The sequence below is a fragment of the Aegilops tauschii genome, chromosome 6 (assembly GCF_002575655.3).
Source record: "Aegilops tauschii subsp. strangulata cultivar AL8/78 chromosome 6, Aet v6.0, whole genome shotgun sequence".
Classification (NCBI taxonomy): domain Eukaryota; kingdom Viridiplantae; phylum Streptophyta; class Magnoliopsida; order Poales; family Poaceae; genus Aegilops; species Aegilops tauschii.
Genome location: NC_053040.3, coordinates 236,660,303 through 236,686,608, shown reverse-complemented (window position 1 = coordinate 236,686,608; position 26,306 = coordinate 236,660,303). Strand labels below are relative to the sequence as shown.

General features: G+C 45.7%; 1 protein-coding gene across 1 annotated transcript in view; it reads right to left on the bottom strand.

Moving 5' to 3' along the window:
• Positions 1-847: 847 nt before the first annotated feature.
• Positions 848-26,306, bottom strand: part of LOC141025987 (uncharacterized) — a 43,062-nt gene continuing 17,603 nt past the window's right edge. Inside the window, exons 2-13 of the mRNA XM_073501927.1 lie at positions 23,814-23,874; positions 22,483-23,720; positions 22,365-22,428; positions 21,775-22,052; positions 21,532-21,548; positions 21,244-21,482; positions 21,109-21,165; positions 20,834-20,913; positions 20,630-20,704; positions 20,309-20,521; positions 19,961-20,122; positions 848-949 (exon numbers count right to left, since the gene is read on the bottom strand). Of these exons, the coding sequence (XP_073358028.1) occupies positions 848-949; positions 19,961-20,122; positions 20,309-20,521; positions 20,630-20,704; positions 20,834-20,913; positions 21,109-21,165; positions 21,244-21,482; positions 21,532-21,548; positions 21,775-22,052; positions 22,365-22,428; positions 22,483-23,720; positions 23,814-23,874 (2,586 nt within the window). The remainder of the gene's footprint in view (positions 950-19,960; positions 20,123-20,308; positions 20,522-20,629; positions 20,705-20,833; positions 20,914-21,108; positions 21,166-21,243; positions 21,483-21,531; positions 21,549-21,774; positions 22,053-22,364; positions 22,429-22,482; positions 23,721-23,813; positions 23,875-26,306) is intronic.

Genomic DNA, 26,306 nt, shown 5'->3' with positions numbered 1-26,306 from the left:
AAATGAGATAAACAATACCAAGTTACCTTTTCCCAAAGTTGAGGATGTATCATGTTTCACTCAATGTGAAATGAAAGAATAGTGGAATTGGTACCGGACTTGTTCACTCACACCTATCAAGTAAAGCTTATGGAGTGGCTCGGTGAGGATAGTGGCACAAAAAATTGATGCAAAATGTTAGCAAGAGTCAATAATGTTGAAAGAGATTCACAAATTCGCAAGTGAAACAAGTAGACCAATAGCAATATGTGGCACACGAAAACGCACACACGGATAGATAAATGAGGTCGTGCAACCAAGGAATGAGCACAAAATGTCGAATCCATGGAAAATGCTCGTGTTGCACAACTCAAGAGAGATGCTAGCACGATTGCTCAATAGGTGGACACGACACTTGTGCACAACCTATAAGATGCAAAGATATAACAACTTCTATCCCAAGTATGCTATTATGTATGGTTCCTGGTGTTTCTCTCAAGATGATCCAAGATGATCGGATATGACAATCTTATGCAATGTGGTATGATGCTATGGAACTTGCTTACAAGCTTCTTTGCTCTTTCTCTTTTGCTTAAAAGCTTATTCTTTTTTTGGATGGTCACTATGCGAAATGCACAAACCAAGATAACAATTGTGTATATGCGGGAACAAACTTGTGACACAAGGGATGATACGATGATACCTAGATGATATGGTATATATGCAATGGAAGGTATGGATCACTAATGTGCACAAGTAGCATGGCACAGGAATACTCAAATGGCTAGTCTCGATAGGCAAGTGACGCAAAATGGGCTAGGGGTTAACAATGCAATGGCAAGGGGAATATACAATGATGTCGTTGAGGTTACCGTCCCTTGCTTACGGTGGTGTCAATGGTGAAGTGGTCAATGTCGATGACGACCTCGTGGCGATGATGAGTGGCGGTGTTCTCGATGTCGAAGCGTTCCTAATTAGCAGAAACACCTTAGGAAATGGAAAACCAGCGAACTCAAAATCTTAAATGTCAGATGTGAAATGGTGGTAGCGGGAATGCAGTGGTGGTTGTTGTGGAAGTATTGGTGGAAACCCGGTGATAATGGGTTATGGTGGCGGAAGGGTATGATGGGCTATAGATGGTGTCGGAGTCGGAAGCATGGTCCCTAAGTAGCCAAAACACCTTAGGAGACACAACTCACAACACAAACAAAATTGGATTAAGTTGGGGTGGCGGAAGTGTATGGTGGGCTGATACGTCTCCAACATATCTATAATTTTTTATTGTTCCATGCTGTTATATTACCAATCTTGGGTGTTTTACAATCGTTTATAGCCATTTTATATCATTTTTGGTACTGACCTATTGACATAGTGTCAAGTGCCAGTTGCTGTTTTTCCCATATTTTTTACATGGCAGCAAATCAATATAAGACGGAGTCCAAATGCCCCGAAACTTTACGGAGAATTTTTATGGGCCAGAAGGAACACAATGGGCCGTGGCTGCACCTGGGGGGTGCCCCGAGGGGGGCACAACCCACCAGGGCATGCCAGGAGGCCCAGGCGCGCCCTGGTGGGTTGTGCCCACCTCGGGTGCCCCCCGGACCGCCTCTTTGCTCTATAAATACCCCAATATTCCAGAAACCCTAAAGGCATCGACGAAATATTTATCCAGCTGCCGCAAAGTCCAGAACCACCAGATCCAATCTAGACACCATCTCAGATGGGGTTCACCACCTCCATTGGTGCCTCTCCGATGATGCGTGAGTAGTTCTTTGTAGACCTTCGGGTCCGTAGTTAGTAGCTAGATGGCTTTCTCTCTCTTGCTGGATTCTCAATACAATGGTCTCTTGGAGATCCATATGATGTAATTCTTTTTGCGGTGTGTTTGTTGGGATCTAATGAACTTCGAGTTTATGACCAGTTATATTTTTTATATCCATGAAAGTCATTTGAGTTTCTTTGATCTCTTATATGCATGATTACTTATAGCCTCGTATTTCTTCTCCGATATATGTTTTTTGGCCAACTTGATCTATTTATCTTGCAATGGGAAGAGGTGCTTTGTAGTGGGTTCGATCTTACGGTGCTTGATCCCAGTGACAGAAAGGGAAACGACACGTATGTATCGTTGCTATTAAGGATAAAACGATGGGGTCTATCTCTACATAGATAGATCTTGTCTACATCATGTCATCGTTCTTATTGCATTACTCCGTTTCTCCATGAACTTAATACACTAGACGCATGCTGGATAGCGGTCGATGTGTGGAGTAATAGTAGTAGATGTAGGCAGGAGTCGGTCTACTAATCTTGGACGTGATGCCTATATAATGATCATTGCCTGGATATCGTCATAATTATTTGAAGTTCTATCAATTTCCCAACAATAATTTGTTTACCCACCGTTTGATATTTTTCTCGAGAGAAGCCACTAGTGAAACCTATGGCCCCCGGGTCTTCTTTCTCATATATTTGCCTTTGTGATCTACTTTTTCCTTGCATTTATTTTCAGATCTATTAAACCAAAAATACAAAAATACCTTGCTGCAATTTTTGTTTATTTATTTTATTTAGCGTTCGATCTATCTATTTACTACAAATTTATCTCACGTCCGTTTGCCACTTGAGGCGCCGTACCCCGAAAGGGATTGACAACCCCTTTAACACGTCAGGTTGCGACGATTTGTTATCTGTGTGCAGGGGCTGTTTACGTTGTGTTGCTTGGTTCTCCTACTGGTTCGATAACCTTGGTTTCATATCTGAGGGAAATACCTACCGCCATTGTGCTGCATCATCCCTTCCTCTTTGGGAAAATACCGACGTAGCTTCAAGCGACATCAAAAGGAATTTCTGGCGCCGTTGCCGGGGAGGATCTTCAACATATACCAGGTTCCTAATCACGAATCTCATCTCCTCGCAATTTACATTATTTGCCATTTGCCTCTCGTTCTCCTCTCCCCCACTTCACAAAAATTTGCCGTTTTATTCGCCTCTCTTTTCCGTTCGCTGGTTTCTTGTTAGATCTATCCTTTCTTGCAATCATGTGTAATTTCGGTATGGCACCAACAGATGATGGCCTAACTCCTAAGATAGGACATACGGGCAATCTGGATGCTAAAACTTTGTAACGACCAAACCTCGAAGGATTTGAGTCTCTGTGCTTACCGTGCTAGTCCCTGGATCGAACTCGCTAGCACACACAGTATAGATGAATACCAGAATAGCAAGTGCATCATTTATTACAACGTATGATCCAGAGTATATAAAATAAAACAATCTGCATAGCACTTGGCTAGCTTTATTCAATCAAACAACGGAAAGTAGCAGAAAATAACGATGAGTCCCATCATAGCCCACTGGCGATGCTGAGTGCAGACTCGCGACCCTAACGGTACCTTACTCTTCGTCTGAATATCCTGCAACATGAGACGTTGCAGCCATATAGGTCAATACTTTGAATGTATTGGCAAGTTACACAGGAGTAATAATATAGCAGACCTACATGTATATGCATAGTATAACAAAAGGAAGGCTTGAGGGTTTATTTTTGCAGAAAGCTGGTTTTGTCCTCATAACTACCTAATAGTCAAATTTTTATTTAGTTCTTTTATTACTACAATTATATACACAAGGTTGAGTTGGCAAAATCAACTCCAACCTACCCTTTATTAAGTTGCCCACAAATATTATTAAGTGTCACATCTGTCAAGATCATCCAACAACTGTAATGGCATAGTCGCTCAAAGTTGCCCATAACCGGGGACACGGCTAATCATGATTAGTTTTAATACTCTGCAGAGTTTTGTACGCTTTACCCACTGGACCCAATTCAAAGATTGAGACGAAGTCTTTCAGAAGAGGTTCCCTTAACCACCTGACGGCCACATCCCACCTACATATGCTACATCTGTCGACACTGTCTGGGCAAGGGTTCCAACAACTGATTAACTAAGCCAGAGCCCATATAGCCAGTGGCCGCACATGGAAGCTACTAGTCACTAAGTCTGTCTGATCTTTTTGAACCTGGGCGGCATTCCACTTAGGGTGCACTCTCATGAGCGCATGGCCTTAGAAAAGGTGCAAGACCCCATGATGCCTTCCCTCAACACCAAGCAATACCACTTCCGCCCAGAGGTGAGTTAAATCCTGAGTTACTACTCAATTTAGTTATATATATAATCCTCACATAAGCTTAATGAATACACGAACCACCCCCGTCTACAAAGCATAGCAAACTACAACTACCACGATTTGCAAAAGACGGTAAGATAGCTCAACAGCATAGCCAACATATATAATACTCCTATACATGCATATATTCATAGTGTGATATAACTACATGCATAGAAAACAATAGGTAAAGGATGATCAACATGTAACTTGCCTTGGTTCTGGTTCAGAAAGTCACACTCCTGACAATAGCTCGCGTCGCACTCCGGACAATCTACACGTTTCACACAACTCAACAAATCAATCACCGGAACACGAATAGAACCAAAACAAAACCAACAGCAAGAAAACCATTTTTAAAACTCAACAAAAGAAGCTTAACAGCACCTAAATTGCACTATGGTCACAACACAAAAAGAATCACTCGATTCCGATAAACAGTTTGAAAGTTACGGCCTCCGGAAGGTTTAATTCAAATTCAAACGAATTCAAATTTGAATGGTGCAAACATGTGCAAAGTTGGTACTGTGATAATGTGTTGATTTCTGTGAGATCATAGGAAAAAGAATTACCTAATTTGGATATACAGATTAGGAGTTATAGCTAATGGAAGTTTTAGTTGCAAAACTCAAAAAGACAAAAACCGACAGAAAGCTCCTGGCTGGAAATTACTGTAGCGACGCTCTAGCGGTTGCCACGTGGTAGCAACCGATTGGCCGAAGCCTACTCTGTGCGCGCGTGCTCACTAGAGAACAGAGGACGGCGGCGGCGGTCTCGGGCGTCGGCGGCGGCGCGTCTCCGGCGGGTCTCCGGCGAGGGTAAGGGGATGGGTGGATGCGGCGGTGACTAGCGGAGGTGGTGGTGTGTGACACCCAAAATTTCATTTGGATTTTTCAAAAAATTTATTTGACTTGAGGGAAGTGATTTAAATTTTTCCTTCAATAGAACCCTCCCTTTCAAAATATTTTTATGGCAAGAGTTTTGTTTGGATTCACCCAAGACTTGATGTTGGTCTTGGAGGTTCTTTCTTTTGTTTGGACTCAAACCAAAAATGCTTTCCACTTGGGAAAAATGCCTTTTGGAAATTCCTCTTGAAAAGCCCTATAGCTTTTGGAATAATCTTTTCCCACCTTCAACAAATCTCCCTTGCCATGACCTATGTACAAATCCACTCCCATAAACCTTCCCTCATCTTTGGATCATGATTTACATCAAATCCAGCAAGTTGAACCTTCCCATATGATTATTTTCCATTTAAATCTTATCAAAACAATTTCTGTCTTCTATTCTAGCCCTTGGAGATTTACAAAGGAGCTACCATTTTTGTTTTGATTTTTGCCCCCAAACCAACTTCCCTTCCTAGTCCTTTGAACCCTCAACCAAGATCCATGAAGATCCACTGGTCTTCAGTTCAAAATTTTCAAATTATACTTGCTGCAAGTTTGGACCAGATTTGCCAAATTTGATGAAATTCATTCAAATCTTTCTCCAAAAAATTCTGAGAAAAATCAGGCAGCCCCTGGGTCCATTGAGAGGTCACCTCACCAAGTCCCAGCTCCAGGAAAAATTTTCTTCATGCCACATCATTCTGTCGAACACCTGCAGAGCATTGTCAATGTCAAGTTCACAGATTCAGAAATACAGTTCAGTGATCTACTGTCGTTTTCTTCAGAACATGTTGTCGATCTCGACAGTGCCGCGTTGGCGCCTTGCTCCCCGTCCCCTCCCCCTTGTTCCTGCACCGCACGAGCGCCTGGATGCGTGCGGGCGTCGGCGACGTGCTGGAGGAGGTGCGCCGCCCCATGACCGACGCCAGCGGCGGCTTTGCGGCCGCCAGAGAGAGGCGCAGCACAAACGGCGCCACCCAGTGCCGCCCAAGCCACCGGAGGCCGCCGCGTGGCCACCCACTCCCCAGTGCGCGCTGCCACCCTCGTCGTGAACCGCTGGGCGCGGAGCGCGCTCTCTGCCGCCGTCGTGCCCGTGCGGCCACCCCACCATGGACCGGCGCCATTACGCCAAGACCGACCGGGATTAGCAAGGGAACGGCACCAGTACACCTCACTGATGCTGCCTGGCCACCTAAACCTCCTGCCAATCCACCGCCTCGCCGTAATTGCTCGCCGGAGATTCTCCGTTCACGGCCACCCCCTCGATCCGCCTATAAATAGAGGCCCCAAGCTCTAGCTAGTACCCACACCACCTCTGCACTCCACCAAGACCCTGCCTAGCCACCGGAAGAGCCCCGAGGGAGTCTCCTTCCTCAACTCCGGCCGCCGCGACCCGCCACGGGATCCAGCTCGATTCGCTCCCATGCGTGCACCTCTGCCTCCCATCTCTTGCCAGTAGCCCTCTAGTGCATCCACTCTCCTGACCCGCGCTTCAATTCGGAGTTTGCAGCACCCACCGGAGTTCTCCACCATCACCCGAGCCGCCGTCCGCCGGAGAAAGTGTCGCCGTCGACGTGGTGCTCTCCGTCGGTCGAGTCCACCACCCACCGACGCGGAAGGACACGCTGAAGCTCTTGGTACACTCCGATCTCCCTGTCTCGCCGTGGTTCGACGCTGGCGACCACCGCAGTCTTCGGGCGCCGGCGAACTTTTTAAACCTGACATGTGGGACCCCCATGTCAGCCTCTCTTCTTTCTCTCCCCCGAAGCGTTTTCTGTTGGCGCCTTCGGGCAAATACATTTTCCCTTTGAGCTGGCGCGTTTCTTTCCGAAGCGTTTTCTGTTTTCTCAGTTAAGCCCCTGGAACTTTTCTGTTTCATTACAGATGAGTCCCTGGACAGAAACCGTTATAACTTTTTAATAAAAAGTGATTTTTGAGTGATTCTTTTTCTGACAGTCTTATAATTTTGTCTATTTTTTATGGGATTTATTTGGAAATTTTTTGGAACAACTTTTATGCACGCGTTGGTTTTCACGTTAGTACGCTTTTTCGCTATACCATAGGTTCCGGAAGAGGTGACGGGGCTGCGAACTTCGCCGAGCTAGACTCCGACTTCTCCAAACCAGGCAAGCATGTCCGAACCTTTTATATGATAGGTGTTTTGCATGTTTGCATGAAAGATTGTGCGTGGCACATGAGTATCGGTGAGTACCTCGTTGCTTGTGAGGCAACTACCCGTGTGTTCCAAAGTTGCGATGATCTCTGGTGAGAGATGGCCTAATCATGTGGTGACATGAAGGGCAGCAAGGTGGTACTGTTGTAGCATACCAGCCTTGCGTCATCCAACACATTCCGACGTTAACGTGGACGGAGTCACGTTATCGTTCTTTCCCCTTCCGTGCTACCACTGGTTTTCTGCCAGAATGCGGTTTAGTAAGTTGGTAACCTCTTTCCGTGTACACACCAAACAGAGGGGCCGGGATGATGGTTCCATGGCCCTGGATTAAAGCCAGTCATCCGGTCAGGGGGCATGGGTGTTTCCGGTTGGGACCAAGAGGGGGGCACCCCTTAGTGCGCGCGTATAGAAATTTGATCCCATGCTACGCGAGGTTGTAGCCTCCCCGTCTCAAGGTTTTTCTTGAACATTGCCGAGGGTGATCCCTGGCTTCGGATTGTTGAATGGGTGTGTACTGGTTAGATGTGTTTCTTCCAAAACACCGTAAACCGAACTAGTCCCCGTGACTACGGAAATCCGTTGGCTATGGTTAAAGTACAAACTCTGCAGAGTCAAATTCTTCGAGTCATCGTATCCATGGTCAAGTAACGTGATCAGCCTATCCATGTCTATGTCGTAGCCTCGTGGTATATTCTTCTTTCCGGTAAGCGAGCACGAGTAGTGAACTTAGCTGAACGTTATTCCTGTGGAGGGACTAACCCTGCTGTTTATCTCATGTCTGATTATTCTCTTGATATGTTTTAAAATTCATGAGCTACAAAGTTATCAATATAAGCCCTTTATGTGATGTCGCTCAGACGTCCGACTGTGGCATGTTTGTCTCTTACTTTCAATATAAGCCCTTTATGTGATGTCGCTCAGACGTCCGACTGTGGCATATTTGTCTCTTACTTTCAATATAAGCCCTTTATGTGATGTCGCTCAGACGTCCGACTGTGGCATGTTTGTCTCTTACTTTCAATATAAGCCCTTTATGTGGTGTCGCCCCGACGCCCGACTGCGGCATTATCATTCTTGCAGTTTCCTCTCGAGGAGTCATTCAGACCCTCGTTTGGCACCGGTATTATTATTCTTGCAGTTTCCTCTCGAGGAGTCATTCAGACCCTCGTTTGGCACCGGTATTATTATTCTTGCAGTTTCCTCTCGAGGAGTCATTCAGACCCTCGTTTGGCACCCAGTATTTTAAATTTGGGATTTCGAGAGGACTTCCGCCCGACTTCTCTGTTATTTCCCCATGCATTATTGTCCCTTCGTCTGAGTGCACTTGTTAATCTGTTCGCATGCATCATGTTTACATTTGTTATATCTTATGTCCGAACTATCTTGCGAGTACTTTCATAGTACTCACCTGGCTTGTTGATTTGGCCAGATGTTGACGAAGGCGATCTCATGGATGAAGAGTTTGATAGTGCGTCCGACGCCTAGAGGAATCCCAGTCAGTCCCGTGCGATCCTGGATATTGGTCACTTGTATTATATACGCTTCCGCCACCCGCAATAAGTCTCCTCGAGCCTCACTCCGACGCTCGAAGAGTTGTTAGTTTTCAGGAGTCTTATCACCCGCTTCGTTGTGATATATCCACCACCGTTGTTATCGTGAGTTAGTAGTTATGCCACCCTATCCGCCGTTATGTTTTATCGGCATGCATTTAATAAATTGTTGAGCAGTCTCCGCTCAACCTTGTATTATATTCAGTACTCCTGGTATTTTTTTCTTCTGTGACCAAGATATTGTCTACCAGTGAGAAGGAATTCTTCTTTACTGGTCCGTAAAAGGGATTGGTCTCTCAATAAATATTTTATTGAAAAACCGGTCGTGACAAGCTTGGTATCAGAGCCAGGCTGACTGTAGGAAGCCACTAGGTGCGATCGCTAATCGGTTATTAGCGTCTTTTGTGCCTTTTCAGCATTTTGCAATTGTAGCTATTTTCTGTTGGTCATCATAAATTTATGACATGACTACTCAGAATTTTTGCCTACTTTTGTAGATGGCTGGCAGCAACTGCGAGACTCGAGTGTTCACGAACGTGCCCGAGGGGTTTGTCAAACTCCTCGTCTCCATCACCAAGCTCGCGATCGGGCCAGCGACTCGTCCGGAGTTCACGCTTTATTAGCACAAGCTCAGCGACGACGTGTCTATGCACCAGGCTGTGGTGCAATTCAAGGGAGGACGTTCTGCATCTCGCCACTTCCGTTTTGTGGGAAGGGCCATGCCTACGGAGAGGCATGCCATGCAGATGGCTGCCCGTGAGGCGATAGCTCGCCTTCGGGACATTCTTCCTATGATGAAGACTCGTCGCTACCGCTACCTCCCATGCCATGTGCCATACACTTGCCACTATGCATTCGCCTGCCATCGGGAGAGCGAGATGAAGCCATCGAGATGGTCATGGAGTACCTCAAGGCTCTGGGGGAATCTTTCGACAACCTCGTGGATGATCTTGTGGCTGCCCGCATGGACTTAGTCCGGGGCGGTCCTGCCTGCAGGAAGGAGCTTCTCCACACGGCACCGCCTCTAACATTCGTCTCATCCTCAACATCTTATGCACCGGCCATTTTGGCCACTGCTCGCCGTCTGCCTACCACTGAGGAGTTCGACCGAGTCATCGCTCCTACTCCAGTCAGAGCTGCATCGCCTGCCACACCCGCACTACCGCCTGTCGCTCCCGCGCCATCACCACAGCGCAGTGTTACGCGCTAGGAGCCTGCTAGAGAGGAGGTGGAGGTTGAATCTCCTGCACCGCTGAGTCTTGCCCTCGGCAAGGGAAAGGACATCGTCACCATCTCCGACTGAGAGCCCCAAGTAGCCGCGCGTTATGTCTGCTTGTATGATGTGTTTTACCTGTACGCTAGTTTGTATTAGTATGTTCGCTGCTTTCCGGAGGAGTATGCTAGTCTAAATAACATGTCAGGATTGTGTACGCACATCCTGAGTGTTGTATCGTGTGTTTGCTTTTCGCGTGTAAGATTTGGGTTAAACAGTTCGCCTCCATGCAAAATCGTTTATGCTTTCTTGAAAAATCTTGAGGTCTTTTAAGTTTTTGCCTTTGCAAGATTTTCCTTGTGCCACACAGTTCTTCTCATGAGTTTTGCAAAATAATACCCCAGACTGGAAAAATGTCTCGTCCGTGGACTCGTTCCATGCCCAATCAGCCAGAAGAAGTTTATGGGACACAGACTAGCAACAACTTCACTCAGGGACAGTCCAGTCAGCAGGACAGCGAAGCAGCCTTGTCTCAAGTATGCCGTCTCTTCGAACAAAGCCAGCAACATCACCAAGAGATGATGAATCACGTCATCAATATGGGAAACCACCGTGAACCCTATCAACCACATTCCAAGTTGTCTGAATTACAGAAGACTCGCCCTTCAACGTTTGCTCACACCGATAGGCCGCTGGAAGCCGATGATTGGCTTCGTGACATCGAGAGAAAGCTGATTATCACTCAGTGCTCAGACCATGAGAAGGTGCTTTATGCACCACACTACCTTACTAGAGCAGCTGCAGCATGGTGGGAAAACTTCCTACACATGCATCCCAGTGAACACAACATCACCTGGGAAGAGTTCAAGGAAGGCTTTCGTGGGGCACACATCCCCGGGAGCATCATAAAAATCAAGAAGAGAGAATTTGTCGACCTCAAGCAAAGAGGCATGTCAGTGACATAATACAACGGTCAGTTTACCCAGCTGTCTCGTTATGCCTACGACGAGCACATGACAGAGAACAAGAAGATGGAAAAATTCCTGGACGGCCTGGCACCGGCACTAAAATGCCAACTGGTTGTACACACTTTCCCGGATTTTAAAACTCTGGTTGACAAGGCCATTACCTTGGAGAATGAGCGCCGCAGCCTGGAGGATATCCGTAAGCGAAAGAGGGACAAGACGACTCTTGCTCGAAACAACCGAAGCAGAACTGAGGTCCCGAGGACAGAAGCAAGGAAATCCACGACTACTGATCTAAGGCCCGTCAGACAGTTTCATGCCAGGGACAAGGAGTTCACGTACCGTCCAGGGGTCACATGCTATGCTTGTGGAGAAGAAGGGCACTATGCTAAACAGTGCCCAAAACCAAGGAACTCGGCCCCCAAGCCGAACAATGGTGGAAACAATCCAGCCCCCAAGCGCAACAATTTCAATCCCAACAACAACCACAGGAAGGGTCACCTGAACCATGTGATCAGGGAAGAAGCGCAGAATGCCCTAGACATCGTGCTCGGTACGTTCCCTGTCAACACAGTACCTGCCACGGTTTTGTTTGATTTTGGAGCTTCCCATTCGTTCGTTTCGAAGAGTTTTGTTTTACAACATGGATTTCCGATACTCCCCTTGGAAAAATCTATGATCATCAAGTCCCCCGGAAATAAGCAAATTGCTCAGAGTTACTGCCAAGGAGTGATCATTGAATTCGAAGGACTACAGTTCCAAGCAAATCTCATCGTGTTGGAAAATAAAGGACTGGATGTCATTTTAGGGATGGACTGGTTGACCACCAACAAAGGATTCATTGACTGTTTCAATCGGACCGTGATTCTCACTCACCATCACGGCAAGACAATAAAGGTCACAGCTCAAGAAAGACCACGGTCACGGCAACCAAAGCTGAACAAAGTGGACATGTCAGAACTGAGAAAAGTTCCAGTGGTATGCGAGTTTCCTGACGTATTTCCTGAAGAACTACCAGGCATGCCACCAGACCGAGAGATAGAGTTCAGCATTGAACTAGCACCTGGCACCGCTCCCATCTATAAGAAACCTTATAGAATGGCACCCTCAGAATTGGTAGAGTTGAAGAAGCAGATAAAGGAATTATTGGACAAAGGCTTTATTCGAGCCAGCTCCTCACCATGGGGATCGCCAGTTTTATTCGCCAAGAAAAAGGATGGGACACTGAGACTGTGTATAGACTATCGAGCCCTCAATATGGTCACCATCAAAAACAAGTATCCGATGCCACGGATAAATGATTTGTTCGACCAGCTCGCACAAGCCAAGGTGTTCTCAAAAATTGATTTGAGATCGGGATATCACCAACTGAAAGTACGGACAGAAGATATCCCTAAGACAGCATTCACTTCCAGATATGGGTTATATGAGTTCACAGTGATGCCTTTTGGACTAACGAACGCCCCCGCATATTTCGTCCACCTCATGAACAAAGTGTTTATGAAATTTATGGACAAATTTGTTGTGGTGTTCATTGACGATATTCTGGTATATTCAAGGACACCAGAAGAGCATGCTGAGCATCTCAGAATTGTTTTGGGAGAATTGAGGAAACATCAGTTGTACGCCAAATTTAGCAAGTGTGAGTTTTGGCTAAGGCAAGTTGGTTTCCTAGGCCACATATTGAACCAAGAAGGCGTGGCCGTAGACCCAGAAAAAGTCAAAGCCATACTTGACTGGAAGCCACCCGCCAACGTTACTGATGTGCGGAGTTTCCTGGGAATGGCCGGGTATTACAGAAGATTTATTGAAGGATTCTCCACGGTGGCAAAACCAATGACACAATTGCTCAAGAAGGACAAGAAGTTTGTATGGACGAAAGCATGCGAGAAAAGCTTCCAAGAGCTCAAGGAGAAACTAACCACCGTGCCGGTCTTAACTGTGCCAGACATACACAAGAGTTTTGAAGTGTATTGTGACGCATCTCGAAAGGGCCTCGGATGTGTACTAATGCAGGATGGCAAAGTTGTCGCGTATGCCTCCAGGAAGCTGCGAAAACATGAGGAAAATTACCCAACACATGACTTGGAGCTAGCAGCAGTCATACATGCACTCAAGGAGTGGAGGCACTTTCTGTTGGGAAATCGCTGTGAAATATATACGGACCATAAGAGCCTTAAATATATTTTCACACAACCAGAGCTAAATTTACGCCAACGACGCTGGTTGGAATTGGCCAAGGACTATGATGTCGGCATTCACTACCATCCAGGAAAAGCAAATGTAGTGGCTGATGCCCTTAGTCGAAACCCCAGCCCGGACAATGACAGTCCGCAAAACTTGAGGCCTGAGTTTCAACAGGAGTTCGCAAGACTCAACATGGTGTTGGTCAATGAAGGCACCGTATCGAATCTGGAAATACAACCCACCCTAATGGAGCAAATTAAGAAGGCACAGCAAGGGCACCCCAGCATCGAAGGAATAAAGAGAAAAATGAGCCTTGGCAAGGCTTCAAAGTTCATCACAGACAGTGAAGGAATATTATGGTACGGGGACAGACTTTGCGTCCCGAACATTGGGGAACTCAAGCAACAAATCCTAACCGAGAGCCACACCGCTCCATACTCGATCCACCCTGGAGGAACCAAAATGTACAAGGACATTCAGGAAAGATTTTGGTGGCATGGTATGAAAAGGGATATAGCCACATTTATTGCTTGTTGCGATTCATGTCAGCGCATCAAGGCCGAGCATCAAAAGCCAGCAGGGCTACTCCAGCCAAACAAGATACCGGAGTGGAAGTGGGATGAAATAGGAATGGACTTCATTGTCGGACTACCTCGATCACAACGCGGAAATGACGCCATATGGGTCATCACAGACCGACTAACCAAGGTTGCTCATTTCATTCCCGTGAAGACTACCTACTCCACACAAAGGCTGGCCAAGCTTTATCTCTCCCGTATAGTTTGTCTGCATGGAGTCCCAAAGACTATAATATCCGACCGAGGCACCCAATTTGTCTCTAAATTTTGGGATCACTTACAACAAGCTCTGGGCACGCAACTAGCATTCAGTACAGCGTACCACCCTCAGACTGATGGACAAACAGAACGCGTAAACCAAATCTTAGAGGATATGCTGAGAGCCTGTGTGCTCACCTATGGATCTAGTTGGGAAGAGAGTTTGCCATATGCCGAGTTTGCTTACAACAACAGTTACCAAGCCAGCTTGCAAATGGCACCCTTCGAAGCATTGTACGGACGGAGGTGTCGTACCCCACTAAATTGGTCAGAAACAGGTGACAGTCGTATCTTCGGCCCAGACATGCTCAAGGAGGCCGAGGAGAAAGTTAAACAGATCAGGGACAGACTCAAGACAGCACAGAGCCGACAAAAGAGCTACTATGATCAAAAACATCGTGAGGTCAGCTTTGAACCCGGTGATTCCGTATACCTACGAGTGTCTCCTATGAGGGGCCTGCAACGGTTCAAAATTAAGGGGAAGCTAGCCCCGAGATTTATTGGACCATTCTGTGTAACTGCACGAAGAGGCACAGTAGCCTACCAACTAGACCTACCCAAGCAGCTGTCAGACGTCCATGACGTATTCCATGTCTCGCAATTGAGAAAATGTATGAGTAACCCGGAAAAGCATGTGTCACATGAAAGCATTGATGTGCAACCAGATCTCACCTACAGAGAGAGGCCAGTAAAGATATTGGAGGAGTCTGAACGGAGGACCCGACAGAAAACAACTAAAATTTTCAAAGTCCAATGGGGCAATCACACCGAGGATGAAGCTACATGGGAAAGAGAAGATTTTCTCCAGGCAGAGTATCCATATCTATTCGAGGATCAGCTGAAATCTCGAGGACGAGATTTTTCCTAAGGGGGTAGGTGTTGTGACACCCAAAATTTCATTTGGATTTTTCAAAAATTTATTTGACTTGAGGGAGGTGATTTAAATTTTTCCTTCACTAGAACCCTCCCTTTCAAAATATTTTTATGGCAAGAGTTTTGTTTGGATTCACCCAAGACTTGATGTTGGTCTTGGAGGTTCTTTCTTTTGTTTGGACTCAAACCAAAAATGCTTTCCACTTGGGAAAAATGCCTTTTGGAAATTCCTCTTGAAAAGCCCTATAGCTTTTGGAATAATCTTTTCCCACCTTCAACAAATCTCCCTTGCCATGACCTATGTACAAATCCACTCCCATAAACCTTCCCTCATCTTTGGATCATGATTTACATCAAATCCAGCAAGTTGAACCTTCCCATATGATTATTTTCCATTTAAATCTTATCAAAACAATTTCTGTCTTCTATTCTAGCCCTTGGAGATTTACAAAGGAGCTACCATTTTTGTTTTGATTTTTGCCCCCAAACCAACTTCCCTTCCTAGTCCTTTGAACCCTCAACCAAGATCCATGAAGATCCACTGGTCTTCAGTTCAAATTTTTCAAACTATACTTGCTGCAAGTTTGGACCAGATTTGCCAAATTTGATGAAATTCATTCAAATCTTTCTCCAAAAAATTCTGAGAAAAATCAGGCAGCCCCTGGGTGCATTGAGAGGTCACCTCACCAAGTCCTAGCTCCAGGAAAAATTTTCTTCATGCCAAATCATTCTGTCGACCACCTGCAGAGCATTGTCAATGTCAAGTTCAGAGATTCAGAAATACAGTTCAGTGATCTACTGTCGTTTTCTTCAGAACATGTTCTCGATCTCGACAGTGCCGCGTTGGCGCCTTGCTCCCCGTCCCCTCCCCCTTGTTCCTGCACCGCACGAGCGCCTGGATGCTTGCGGGCGTCGGCGACGTGCTGGAGGAGGTGCGCCGCCCCGTGACCGACGCCAGCGGCGGCTTTGCGGCCGCCAGAGAGAGGCGCAGCGCAAACGGCGCCACCCAGCGCCGCCCAAGCCACCGGAGGCCGCCGCGTGGCCACCCACTCCCCAGTGCGCGCTGCCACCCTCGTCGTGAACCGCTGGGCGCGGAGCGCGCTCTCTGCCGCCGTCGTGCCCGTGCGGCCACCCCACCGTGGACCGGCGCCATTACGCCAAGACCGACCGGGATTAGCAAGGGAACGGCACCAGTACACCTCACTGATGCTGCCTGGCCACCTAAACCTCCTGCCAATCCACCGCCTCGCCGTAATTGCTCGCCGGAGATTCTCCGTTCACGGCCACCCCCTCGATCCTCCTATAAATAGAGGCCCCGAGCTCCAGCTAGTACCCACACCACCTCTGCACTCCACCAAGACCCTGCCTAGCCACCGGAAGAGCCCCGAGGGAGTCTCCTTCCTCAACTCCGGCCGCCGCGACCCGCCATGGGATCCAGCTCGATTCGCTCCTGTGCGTGCACCTCTGCCTCCCATCTCTTGCCAATAGCCCTCTAGTGCATCCACTCTCCTGACCCGCGCGTCAATTCGGAGTTTGCAGCACCCACCGGAGTTCTCCACCATCACCCGAGCCGCCGTCCGCCGGAGAAAGTGTCGCCGTCGACGTGGTGCTCTCCGTTGGTCGAGTCCACCACCCACCGACGCGGAAGGACACGCTGAAGCTCTTGGTACACTCTGATCTCCCTGTCTCGCCGTGGTTCGAAGCCGGCGACCACCGCAGTCTTCGGGCGCCGGCGAACTTTTTAAACCTGACATGTGGGACCCCCATGTCAGCCTCTCTTCTTTCTCTCCCCCGAAGCGTTTTCTGTTGGCGCCTTCGGGAAAATACGTTTTCCCTTTGAGCTGGCGTGTTTCTTTCCAAAGCGTTTTCTGTTTTCTCAGTTAAGCCCCTGGAACTTTTCTGTTTCATTACAGATGAGTCCCTGGACAGAAACCCTTATAACTTTTTAATAAAAAGTGATTTTTGAGTGATTCTTTTTCTGACAGTCTTATAATTTTGTCTAGTTTTTTATGGGATTTATTTGGAAATTTTTTGGAACAACTTTTATGCACGCGTTGGTTTTCACGTTAGTACGCTTTTTCGCTATACCATAGGTTCCGGAAGAGGTGACGGGGCTGCGAACTTCGCCGAGCTAGACTCCGACTTCTCCGAACCAGGCAAGCATGTCCGAACCTTTGATATGATAGGTGTTTTGCATGTTTGCGTGAAAGATTGTGCGTGGCACATGAGTATCGGTGAGTACCTCGTTGCTTGTGAGGCAACTACCCGTGTGTTCCAAAGTTGCGATGATCTCTGGTGAGAGATGGCCTAATCATGTGGTGACATGAAGGGCAGCAAGGTGGTACTGTTGTAGCATACCAGCCTTGCGTCATCCGACACATTCCGACGTTAACATGGACGGAGTCACGTTATCGTTCTTTCCCCTTCCGTGCTACCACTGGTTTTCTGCCAGAATGCGGTTTAGTAAGTTGGTAACCTCTTTCCGTGTACACACCAAACAGAGGGGCCGGGATGATGGTTCCATGGCCCTGGATTAAAGCCAGTCATCCGGTCAGGGGGCATGGGTGTTTCCGGTTAGGACCGAGAGGGGGGCACCCCTTAGAGCGCGCGTATAGAAATTTGATCCCATGCTACGCGAGGTTGTAGCCTCCCCGTCTCAAGGTTTTTCTTGAACGTTGCCGAGGGTGATTCCTGGCTTCGGATTGTTGAATGGGTGTGTACTGGTTAGATGTGTTTCTTCCAAAACACCGTAAACCGAACTAGTCCCCGTGACTACGGAAATCCGTTGGCTGTGGTTAAAGTACAAACTCTGCAGAGTCAAATTCTTCCGAGTCATCGTATCCATGGTCAAGTAACGTGATCAGCGTATCCATGTCTATGTCGTAGCCTCGTGGTATATTCTTCTTTCCGGTAAGCGAGCACGAGTAGTGAACTTAGCTGAACGTTATTCCTGTGGAGGGACTAACCCTGTTGTTTATCTCATGTCTGATTATTCTCTTGATATGTTTTAAAATTCATGAGCTACAAAGTTATCAATATAAGCCCTTTATGTGATGTCGCTCAGACGTCCGACTGTGGCATGTTTGTCTCTTACTTTCAATATAAGCCCTTTATGTGATGTCGCTCAGACGTCCGACTGTGGCATGTTTGTCTCTTACTTTCAATATAAGCCCTTTATGTGGTGTCACCCCGACGCCCGACTGCGGCATTATCATTCTTGCAGTTTCCTCTCGAGGAGTCATTCAGACCCTCGTTTGGCACCGGTATTATTATTCTTGCAGTTTCCTCTCGAGGAGTCATTCAGACCCTCGTTTGGCACCCAGTATTTTAAATTTGGGATTTCGGGAGGACTTCCGCCCGACTTCTCTGTTATTTCCCCATGCATTATTGTCCCTTCGTCTGAGTGCACTTGTTAATCTGTTCGCATGCATCATGTTTACATTTGTTATATATTATGTTCGAACTGTCTTGCGAGTACTTTCATAGTACTCACCTGGCTTGTTGATTTGGCCAGATGTTGACGAAGGCGATCTCATGGATGAAGAGTTTGATAGTGCGTCCGACGCCTAGAGGAATCCCAGTCAGTGCCGTGCGATCCTAGATATTGGTCACTTGTATTATATACGCTTCCGCCACCCGCAATAAGTCTCCTCGAGCCTCACTCCGACGCTCGAAGAGTTGTTAGTTTTCAGGAGTCTTATCACCCGCTTCGTTGTGATATATCCACCACCGTTGTTATCGTGAGTTAGTAGTTATGCCACCCTATCCGCCGTTATGTTTTATCGGCGTGCATGTAATAAATTGTTGAGCAGTCTCCGCTCAACCTTGTATTATATTCAGTACTCCTGGTATTTTTTTTCTTCTGTGACCAAGATATTGTCTACCAGTGAGAAGGAATTCTTCTTTACTGGTCCGTAAAAGGGATTGGTCTCTCAATAAATCTTTTATTGAAAAACCGGTCATGACATGGTGGTGTTCAACGGCGGCGGGGCGTCCTCGACTGACGGCGGCGAGGATGTGAACGGCGGCTGCTCCGGTGCGTCGGCTCGGCGGCGGGTGGTCGCTCCGGTGTGCTCTGGTCCACAGAAGCGAGTCAAAACGCGGGCAACCGAGCGGGGAAAACGAAGGAAGCAGGCGGAGCGGCTCCAAGTGCACTTACGGCGGCGAAATCGCCCGGCGGACGGTGGCGGACGGCGGAGCTCCTCGCGAGATGCGCTTTGCCCTAACCGAGGCGTGCGGCAGCGGGGAAGATCGAGGAGGGGATGTGGGGTTGCCCTGGGTCTTCTGCTTGAGCACGGCAACTCGGCGCGCTCGAGGTGGTCCAGGGCGCGAGCTCGACTCGGGTTCGGCATCGGCGTGCGTGCAGCATGCGGTCCGGCTCGGGGAAGGAGAAGTAGGTGCGGTGCGGGGCCCGCTGGTCAGTGGCTGAGCGGCGAAGCGATGGGTGCGGTGCTGCGTACCGCTTCGGCGGAGTGGGGTGCTGGGCTGCGGGCGGTGGCTGTTGCGCATTGGGCCGCGGTTGCCTGACTGGGCCGGCTGGCTGCAGCACTGCGCTGTTTTTTTAAACATAGCAGCAGAAAACAAAATAAATAAAAGAACATACACAATATAAAAATCTAAATAAAAATACCTAGACACACAGTAAAAATATCCCTATAGCTATAAACTATAGGAACACTAGTTCCAATACTAATGCAATTTTGGAAATTCATTTTGATGCAAAAGGCCACACAAACAGTAAAATAACACACAATTAAAATATTTTGGAGATTGAAAATATTACCAGAACGTATCAAACGAACTGGAAATAATATTCTGGACATTATGAACATTTTTAAAACAGGGGAGAAGTCATGTTATCTCCGCTCCAATAAATTGCCTTGAGTTGCATAATGAAAAGAATACTGCAGAAGAGCAAATAATGCATGGAAAATTATGATATGCATATGTATGATCTATTAACATCCAAATTTAGGAAAATTGGGATGTTACAAACCTACCCCCTTAAGATGAATCTCGCCCTCGAGATTCGGGCTGGCTAGCAAATAGGTGTGGGTGATCCTGCCTGAGATCTTCCTCTCGTTCCCAGGTAGCTTCCTCCTCTGTATGATGATCCCACTGAACCTTGCATAACTTGATTGTCTTGGTGCGAGTAACTCTCTCTGCTGTCTCCAGAATCTTAATAGGCTTCTCCTCATATGTAAAATCACTCTCCAACTGAATTGCCTCAAGTGGCACTGTGTCCCTCAATGGAACATCCATCATCTCTGCATGGCACCTCTTCAACTGAGATACATGAAACACATTATGAACTCCAGACAAAGATTTTGGCAACTCCAGCTGATAAGCTACCTCTCCTCTACGCTCCAAGATCTTGTAAGGCCCCACAAAACATGGTGCTAACTTACCTTTGGTTCCAAACCTCTTAATTCCGCGAAGTGGTGAAACTCGAAGGTATGCACGGTCTCCTACCTCATATGTCACCTCCTTACGTTTTGCATCAGCATAACTCTTCTGCCTGGACTGTGCTATCTTCAGCCTGTCACGAATCAATTTGACCTTCTCCTCAGCATCTCTGATCAAGTCTGGTCCATAGAACTGACGCTCTCCAACCTCATCCCACATCAATGGTGTCCTGCACTTTCTACCATACAATACCTCAAACAGTGCCATCTTCAGACTAGCCTGATAACTGTTATTATATGAGAACTCTACATAAGATAAATTATCATCCCAACTGGACCCATAGTCCAAAGCACAAGCTCTCAACATATCCTCCAAAATCTGATTTACCCTCTCTGTCTGCCCATCTGTCTGTGGATGGAAAGCTGTACTGAACTCCAGCCTGGTGCCCAAGGATTCATGCAACTAACGCCAGAATTTAGATGTGAACTGAGTACCTCGATCAGACACTACCTTCCTTGGAACTCCATGCAGACAAACAATCTTAGACATATAAATCTTTGCTAGCTGAGCACTGGTATAAGTAGTCTTTACCAGGATGAAGTGAGCAACTTTAGTCAAACGATCAACAACTACCCAAATAGAATCATAACCTGACCGAGTCCTGGGTAAACCTGTAATGAAGTCTATACCAATCTCATCCCACTTCCAATCAGGTATAGGCAATGGCTGTAACAAACCTGCTGGTCGCTGATATTCTGCTTTAACTCTCTGGCACACATCACATGTTGCAATATACCCAGCAATTTCTCTCTTCAGGCTAGGCCACCAAAATCTTTCCCTCAAATCCAAATACATCTTAGTATTACCTGGGTGAATAGAATAAGGCGAATCATGTGCCTCCTGAGGAATCAACTTCCTGATATCTGCATCTTGAGGTACACAAATACGCTTCTCAAATCACATGGCTCCATGTTCATCCTCATAGAAACCTTCTGCCTTACCTTTAGCCATATTCTCTTTTATCTTAGCAATCTCCTTATCACCCTTTTGAGCTTCTCTGATCCTGTCAAGCAAAGTAGGCTTTACCTCAAGTGTTGCTAAATATCCCTTAGGAACCATCTCCAACCTAAGATTCCTGAACTGCTCACATAACTCTGGTGGCATATCATCAATATTAATTGCATTAGCATGGCTCCTACGACTCAACGCAGCAGCAACAACATTAGCCTTACCAGGAGTACTGCACATTCAAATCATAATCCTTAATAAGCTCCAACCATCTCCTCTACCTGAGGTTCAAATCCTTCTGAGTAAAAATATACTTCAAGATCTTATGATCAGTAAATATATCACAATGATTACCAATAAGATATGGCTCAATTTTTCAATGCATGCACAACTAAGGCTAACTCCAAATCATGTGTAGGATAGTTAAGCTCATGATTCTTAAGTTGACGTGAAGCATATGAAACAACTTTACCTTCCTGCATCAAAACACTCCCAAGTCCTTGACGAGAAGCATCACAATATACCTGGAAGTCCTTATGTATATCCGGCAGAGTTAAGACTGGTGCTGTAACCAACCGCCGCTTCAATTCCTGAAAGCTGGCTTCACATTCATGAGTCCAAACAAACTTCTTCTCCTTCTTCAACAATTCAGTCATAGGCTTTGCAATCTTAGAAAAGTTCTCAATAAACCTCCTGTAATAACCTGCAAGGCCCAAAAAGCTGCGAATCTCTCCAACTGTCGTGGGTGTCTCCCACTCTGTAACTGCAGCAACCTTAGATGGATCAACTGCAACTCCATTACCTGACACAACATGTCCAAGGAATGCTACCTCATCCAGCCAAAACTCACATTTGCTAAACTTGGCGTACAACTGATGTTCCCTCAATTTCTCCAATACCAAACGCAGATGCACCTCATGCTCTTGCTTATTCTTGGAGAACACCAATATATCATCAATGAAAACAACCACAAATTTATCCAAGAACTCCATAAACACCTTGTTCATCATATTCATGAAGTATGCAGGAGCGTTAGTCAATCCAAATGACATAACAGTATATTCATACAACCCATACCTCGTAGTAAAAGCAGTCTTTGGAATATCTTGCTCACGAATCTTCAATTGATGATAACCAGAACTGAGATCAATCTTAGATAACATAGTAGCTCCCTCCAACTGGTCAAATAGATCATTTATCATAGGAAAAGGATACTTATTCTTAATGGTTACCTCATTCAGAGAACGATAATCAACACACATCCTCAAGGTCCCATCCTTCTTCTCCACAGACAGAACTGGAGCTCCCCGAGGTGATGAACTTGGGCGAATAAATCCTTGTGCCTGCAATTCTCTTATCTGCTTCTTCAATTCCTCCAACTCTTGAGGAGGCATTCTATACGGTCTCTTTGCAATAGGTCCAGTGCCTGGTATTAAATCAATAAGAAACTCAATATCTCTATCTGGTGGCATACCTGGCAACTCCTCTGGAAACACATCTGGATAATCTCTCACAACTGGCACCTCTTCCAGGCTACCCCCCTTAAGAGAGTTCACCTGCACCTGATTACGCTTATACTTACACACATATTTGATCCTCTTCCCTCCTGGTGCACTGAGAGTAATAGATCGACTGGCACAATCAATACGACCTTTATATAACTGCAACCAATCCATACCCAAAATAATATCAAGACCTTGTGACTTTAATATAATCAAATATGTAGGAAACTCATGCTTCCCAATAGACAAAGTCAACTGATGACAACCAACACCTGCTATCATCTCATCTCCTAGGGAACTCACTCTAATAGGCATGCTAAGTGTTTTGGTTGGCAATCCATGTTTATCAACAAATACCCTCGAAATAAATGAATGCGATGCACCAGTATCAAAAAGAACAACTGCAGGTACTGAATTAATCAAGAACTTACCAATCACTGCATCAGGTTCATTGTAAACCTCCTCCACATTAACATGATTTACATGACCCTTTTGGAAGGGGTTTGGCTTGCTGGATCCTGAGTTCTTCGCCCCTGGGCAATCTGTGGCATAGTGCCCCATAGCCTTACACCTGAAGCACTGCACTTGACTCAAATCCCTTGGCGCACGTGTAACCTGGTGGTTCTGGTTATTGTTCCATCCATTGCCATTACCATTACCTCTGCCATTGCCATTGTTACTCTTGTGTCCATTATGATGATGGTGGCCATTATGGTTGTGGCCATTCCCTCCATGATGATTATGATCATTACCTCCATTACCATGATATGAAGTGCGTGGCTTCTGTTGTGATCCTGAATTATACCTGTTATTGTTGTTGTACTTCCTCTTGCGATTCTCTATGGCCTGTTGCTTTCCTTCCAGCACAATAGCCTTATCAATCAAATCCTGGCAAATCCTAAAAGTGGCCACTGTCAACTGAAGGCTCAACTCATCATTAAGGCCCTCCAAGAATTTCTCCTGCCTAGCTGCATCAGTGTTAACATCATTAGGAGCATAACGTGCAAGATTATTAAATTCCTCCACATAAGCATTAACCGTGCGACCTCCCTAGCGCAAACTGCGGAACTCCTTTTTCAGACTCATAGCACCAGCAGACACATGTGCAGCACGGAAAGCATCCTGAAACTGAGGCCATGTGATAGTAGCAATGGGATAAGTGACCAAGTAGTTGTCCCACCAAGCTGCAGCAGGACCCTCCAACAAATGTGAGGCAAACCTCACCCTCTCTGCATCAGTGCATCCAACCGTCTCCAGGTTCCTATTGACTGCACGGTGGTTAAGGGAACCTCTTCTGAAAGACTTCGTCTCAATCTTCGAATTGGGTCCAGTGGGTAAAAGCGTACAAACTCTGTAGAGTATTAAAACTAATCATGATTAGCCGTGTCCCCGGTTATGGGCAACTTTGAGCGACTATGCCATTACAGTTGTTGGATGATCTTGACAGATGTGACACTTAATAATATTTGTGGGCAACTTAATAAAGGGTAGGTTGGAGTTGATTTTGCCAACTCAACCTTGTGTATATAATTGTAGTAATAAAAGAACTAAATAAAAATTTGACTATTAGGTAGTTATGAGGAAAAAATCAGCTTTCTGCAAAAATAAACCCTCAAGCCTTCCTTTTGTTATACTATGCATATACATGTAGGTCTGCTATATTATTACTCCTATGTAACTTGCCAATACATTCAAAGTATTGACCTATATGGCTGCAACGTCTCATGTTGTAGGATATTTAGACGAAGAGTAAGGTACCGTTAGGGTCGCGAGTCTGCACTCAGCATTGCCAGTGGGCTATGATGGGACTCATCGTTATTTTCTGCTACTTTCCGCTGTTTGATTGAATAAAGCTAGCCAAGTGCTATGCAGATTGTTTTATTTTATATACTCTGGATCATACGTTGTAATAAATGATGCACTTGGTATTCTGGTATTCATCTATACTGTGTGTGCTAGCGAGTTCGATCCAGGGACTAGGACGGTAAGCACAGAGACTCAAATCCTTCGAGGTTTGGTCGTTACAAACTTTTATCTTGGGCAAGGGAACGTTACGGGAAAAGGACATATCCAAGAATTCTTCAATTGTGTGGGAAATTTGAGTCTTGATGATGCTCCTATACTTAAACCTACTAGATCTTGTGCGGATGCTATTTCAGCACTAGTTCTAAAACTTGAAAGTAAATTTATTCATACCCATCCTACTTTGCAAAGATTTTTTTTGAGCTTCCCGATATAAGGAATCCTAGGGCTAAAAAGTTGGCCACTCTCGTTCTTATGAATGAGTTTCACTACATAATACGGGAAGCTAGAGAAATCTTTGACTTTTATAGTATGAATCGTGAAAAACCTGTGATAGATGAAATTCTTTACAATAATGACTATGCTTTGAGACATTTGCTTGGGGATAATAAAATCTTTGAAGAGAATCTTAAGAAGGAAGTCCCCGTTTTAGATATAATCCAACAGGTTTTCAATAATGTTAATCAACATTATTCTTGGATTGTTGCGGGGAATCAAAAACTTTATGATGAACACCAACTTAGGAACCCTAAGGTTTCCATGGATAATATGTTTTATGTTGTGTTCACAAAACCCCATGATAGAAATACTTCTAAGAAAGTTAAGAAGAAAGATGACAAAACTTACATCCTTTCATTATGCCTAGCTAAGGGCGTAAAACTATAGCGCTTGTTGGGAGGCAACCCAATGGATACAATTTATTTTTGCTTTTTGCTTTTTGTTCTTGAGTGTTTACACAATTATGCTACTGTTATGATTGTGTTTTTGTGTTTTAATTAGTGTTTGTGCCAAGTAGAACCGATAGGATCTTCTTGGGTGATAGTTGTTTGATCTTGCTGAAAAACACAGAAACTTTATGCTCTCGAAAATAATTCTCATTGTTTATAAGAAAGTGATTTTTCCCTGATTCGTTTTGCAGAAAATTAATATACAAATTTCTCAGGTCGTCCTATTGTTTCAGAATTTTTGGAGTTCCAGAAGTTTTCGTCTAAGTCAGATTGCTACAGACTGTTCTGTTTTGACAGATTCTGTTTTCTTTGTGTTGTGTGCTTATTTTGATGGCTCTATGGTTTTCTTTGATGAGTTTTTGCCATAGAAAAGTTGGAATACAGTAGATATAATACAAAAACAAAATATGAATTGGTTTGATACAGTACTTATAGTAGTGGTTTGCTTCCTTACACTAACGAATCTCACGGAGGTTTTGTTTAGTTTTGTGTGATTGAAGTTTTCAAGTTTTGGGTTATCTTACGATGGATGAAGGAAGGATAGAAGAGCCTAAGCTTGGGGATGCCCCGGCATCCCAAGCTATTATCCAAAAGAGCAACCAACTATGCTTGGGGATGCCGAGTGGCATCCCCGATATCTTCTAACAACCATCGGTATTTTACTCGAAACTATATTTTTATTCGTCACATGATATGTGTTCTGCTTGGAGCGTCTTGTATGATATTGAAAGTGCGTTAAGTCGACTAGAGGGGGGGTGAATAGGCGATTTTTATGAATTCTTCATTGGGGAATTTCAGGGTGAG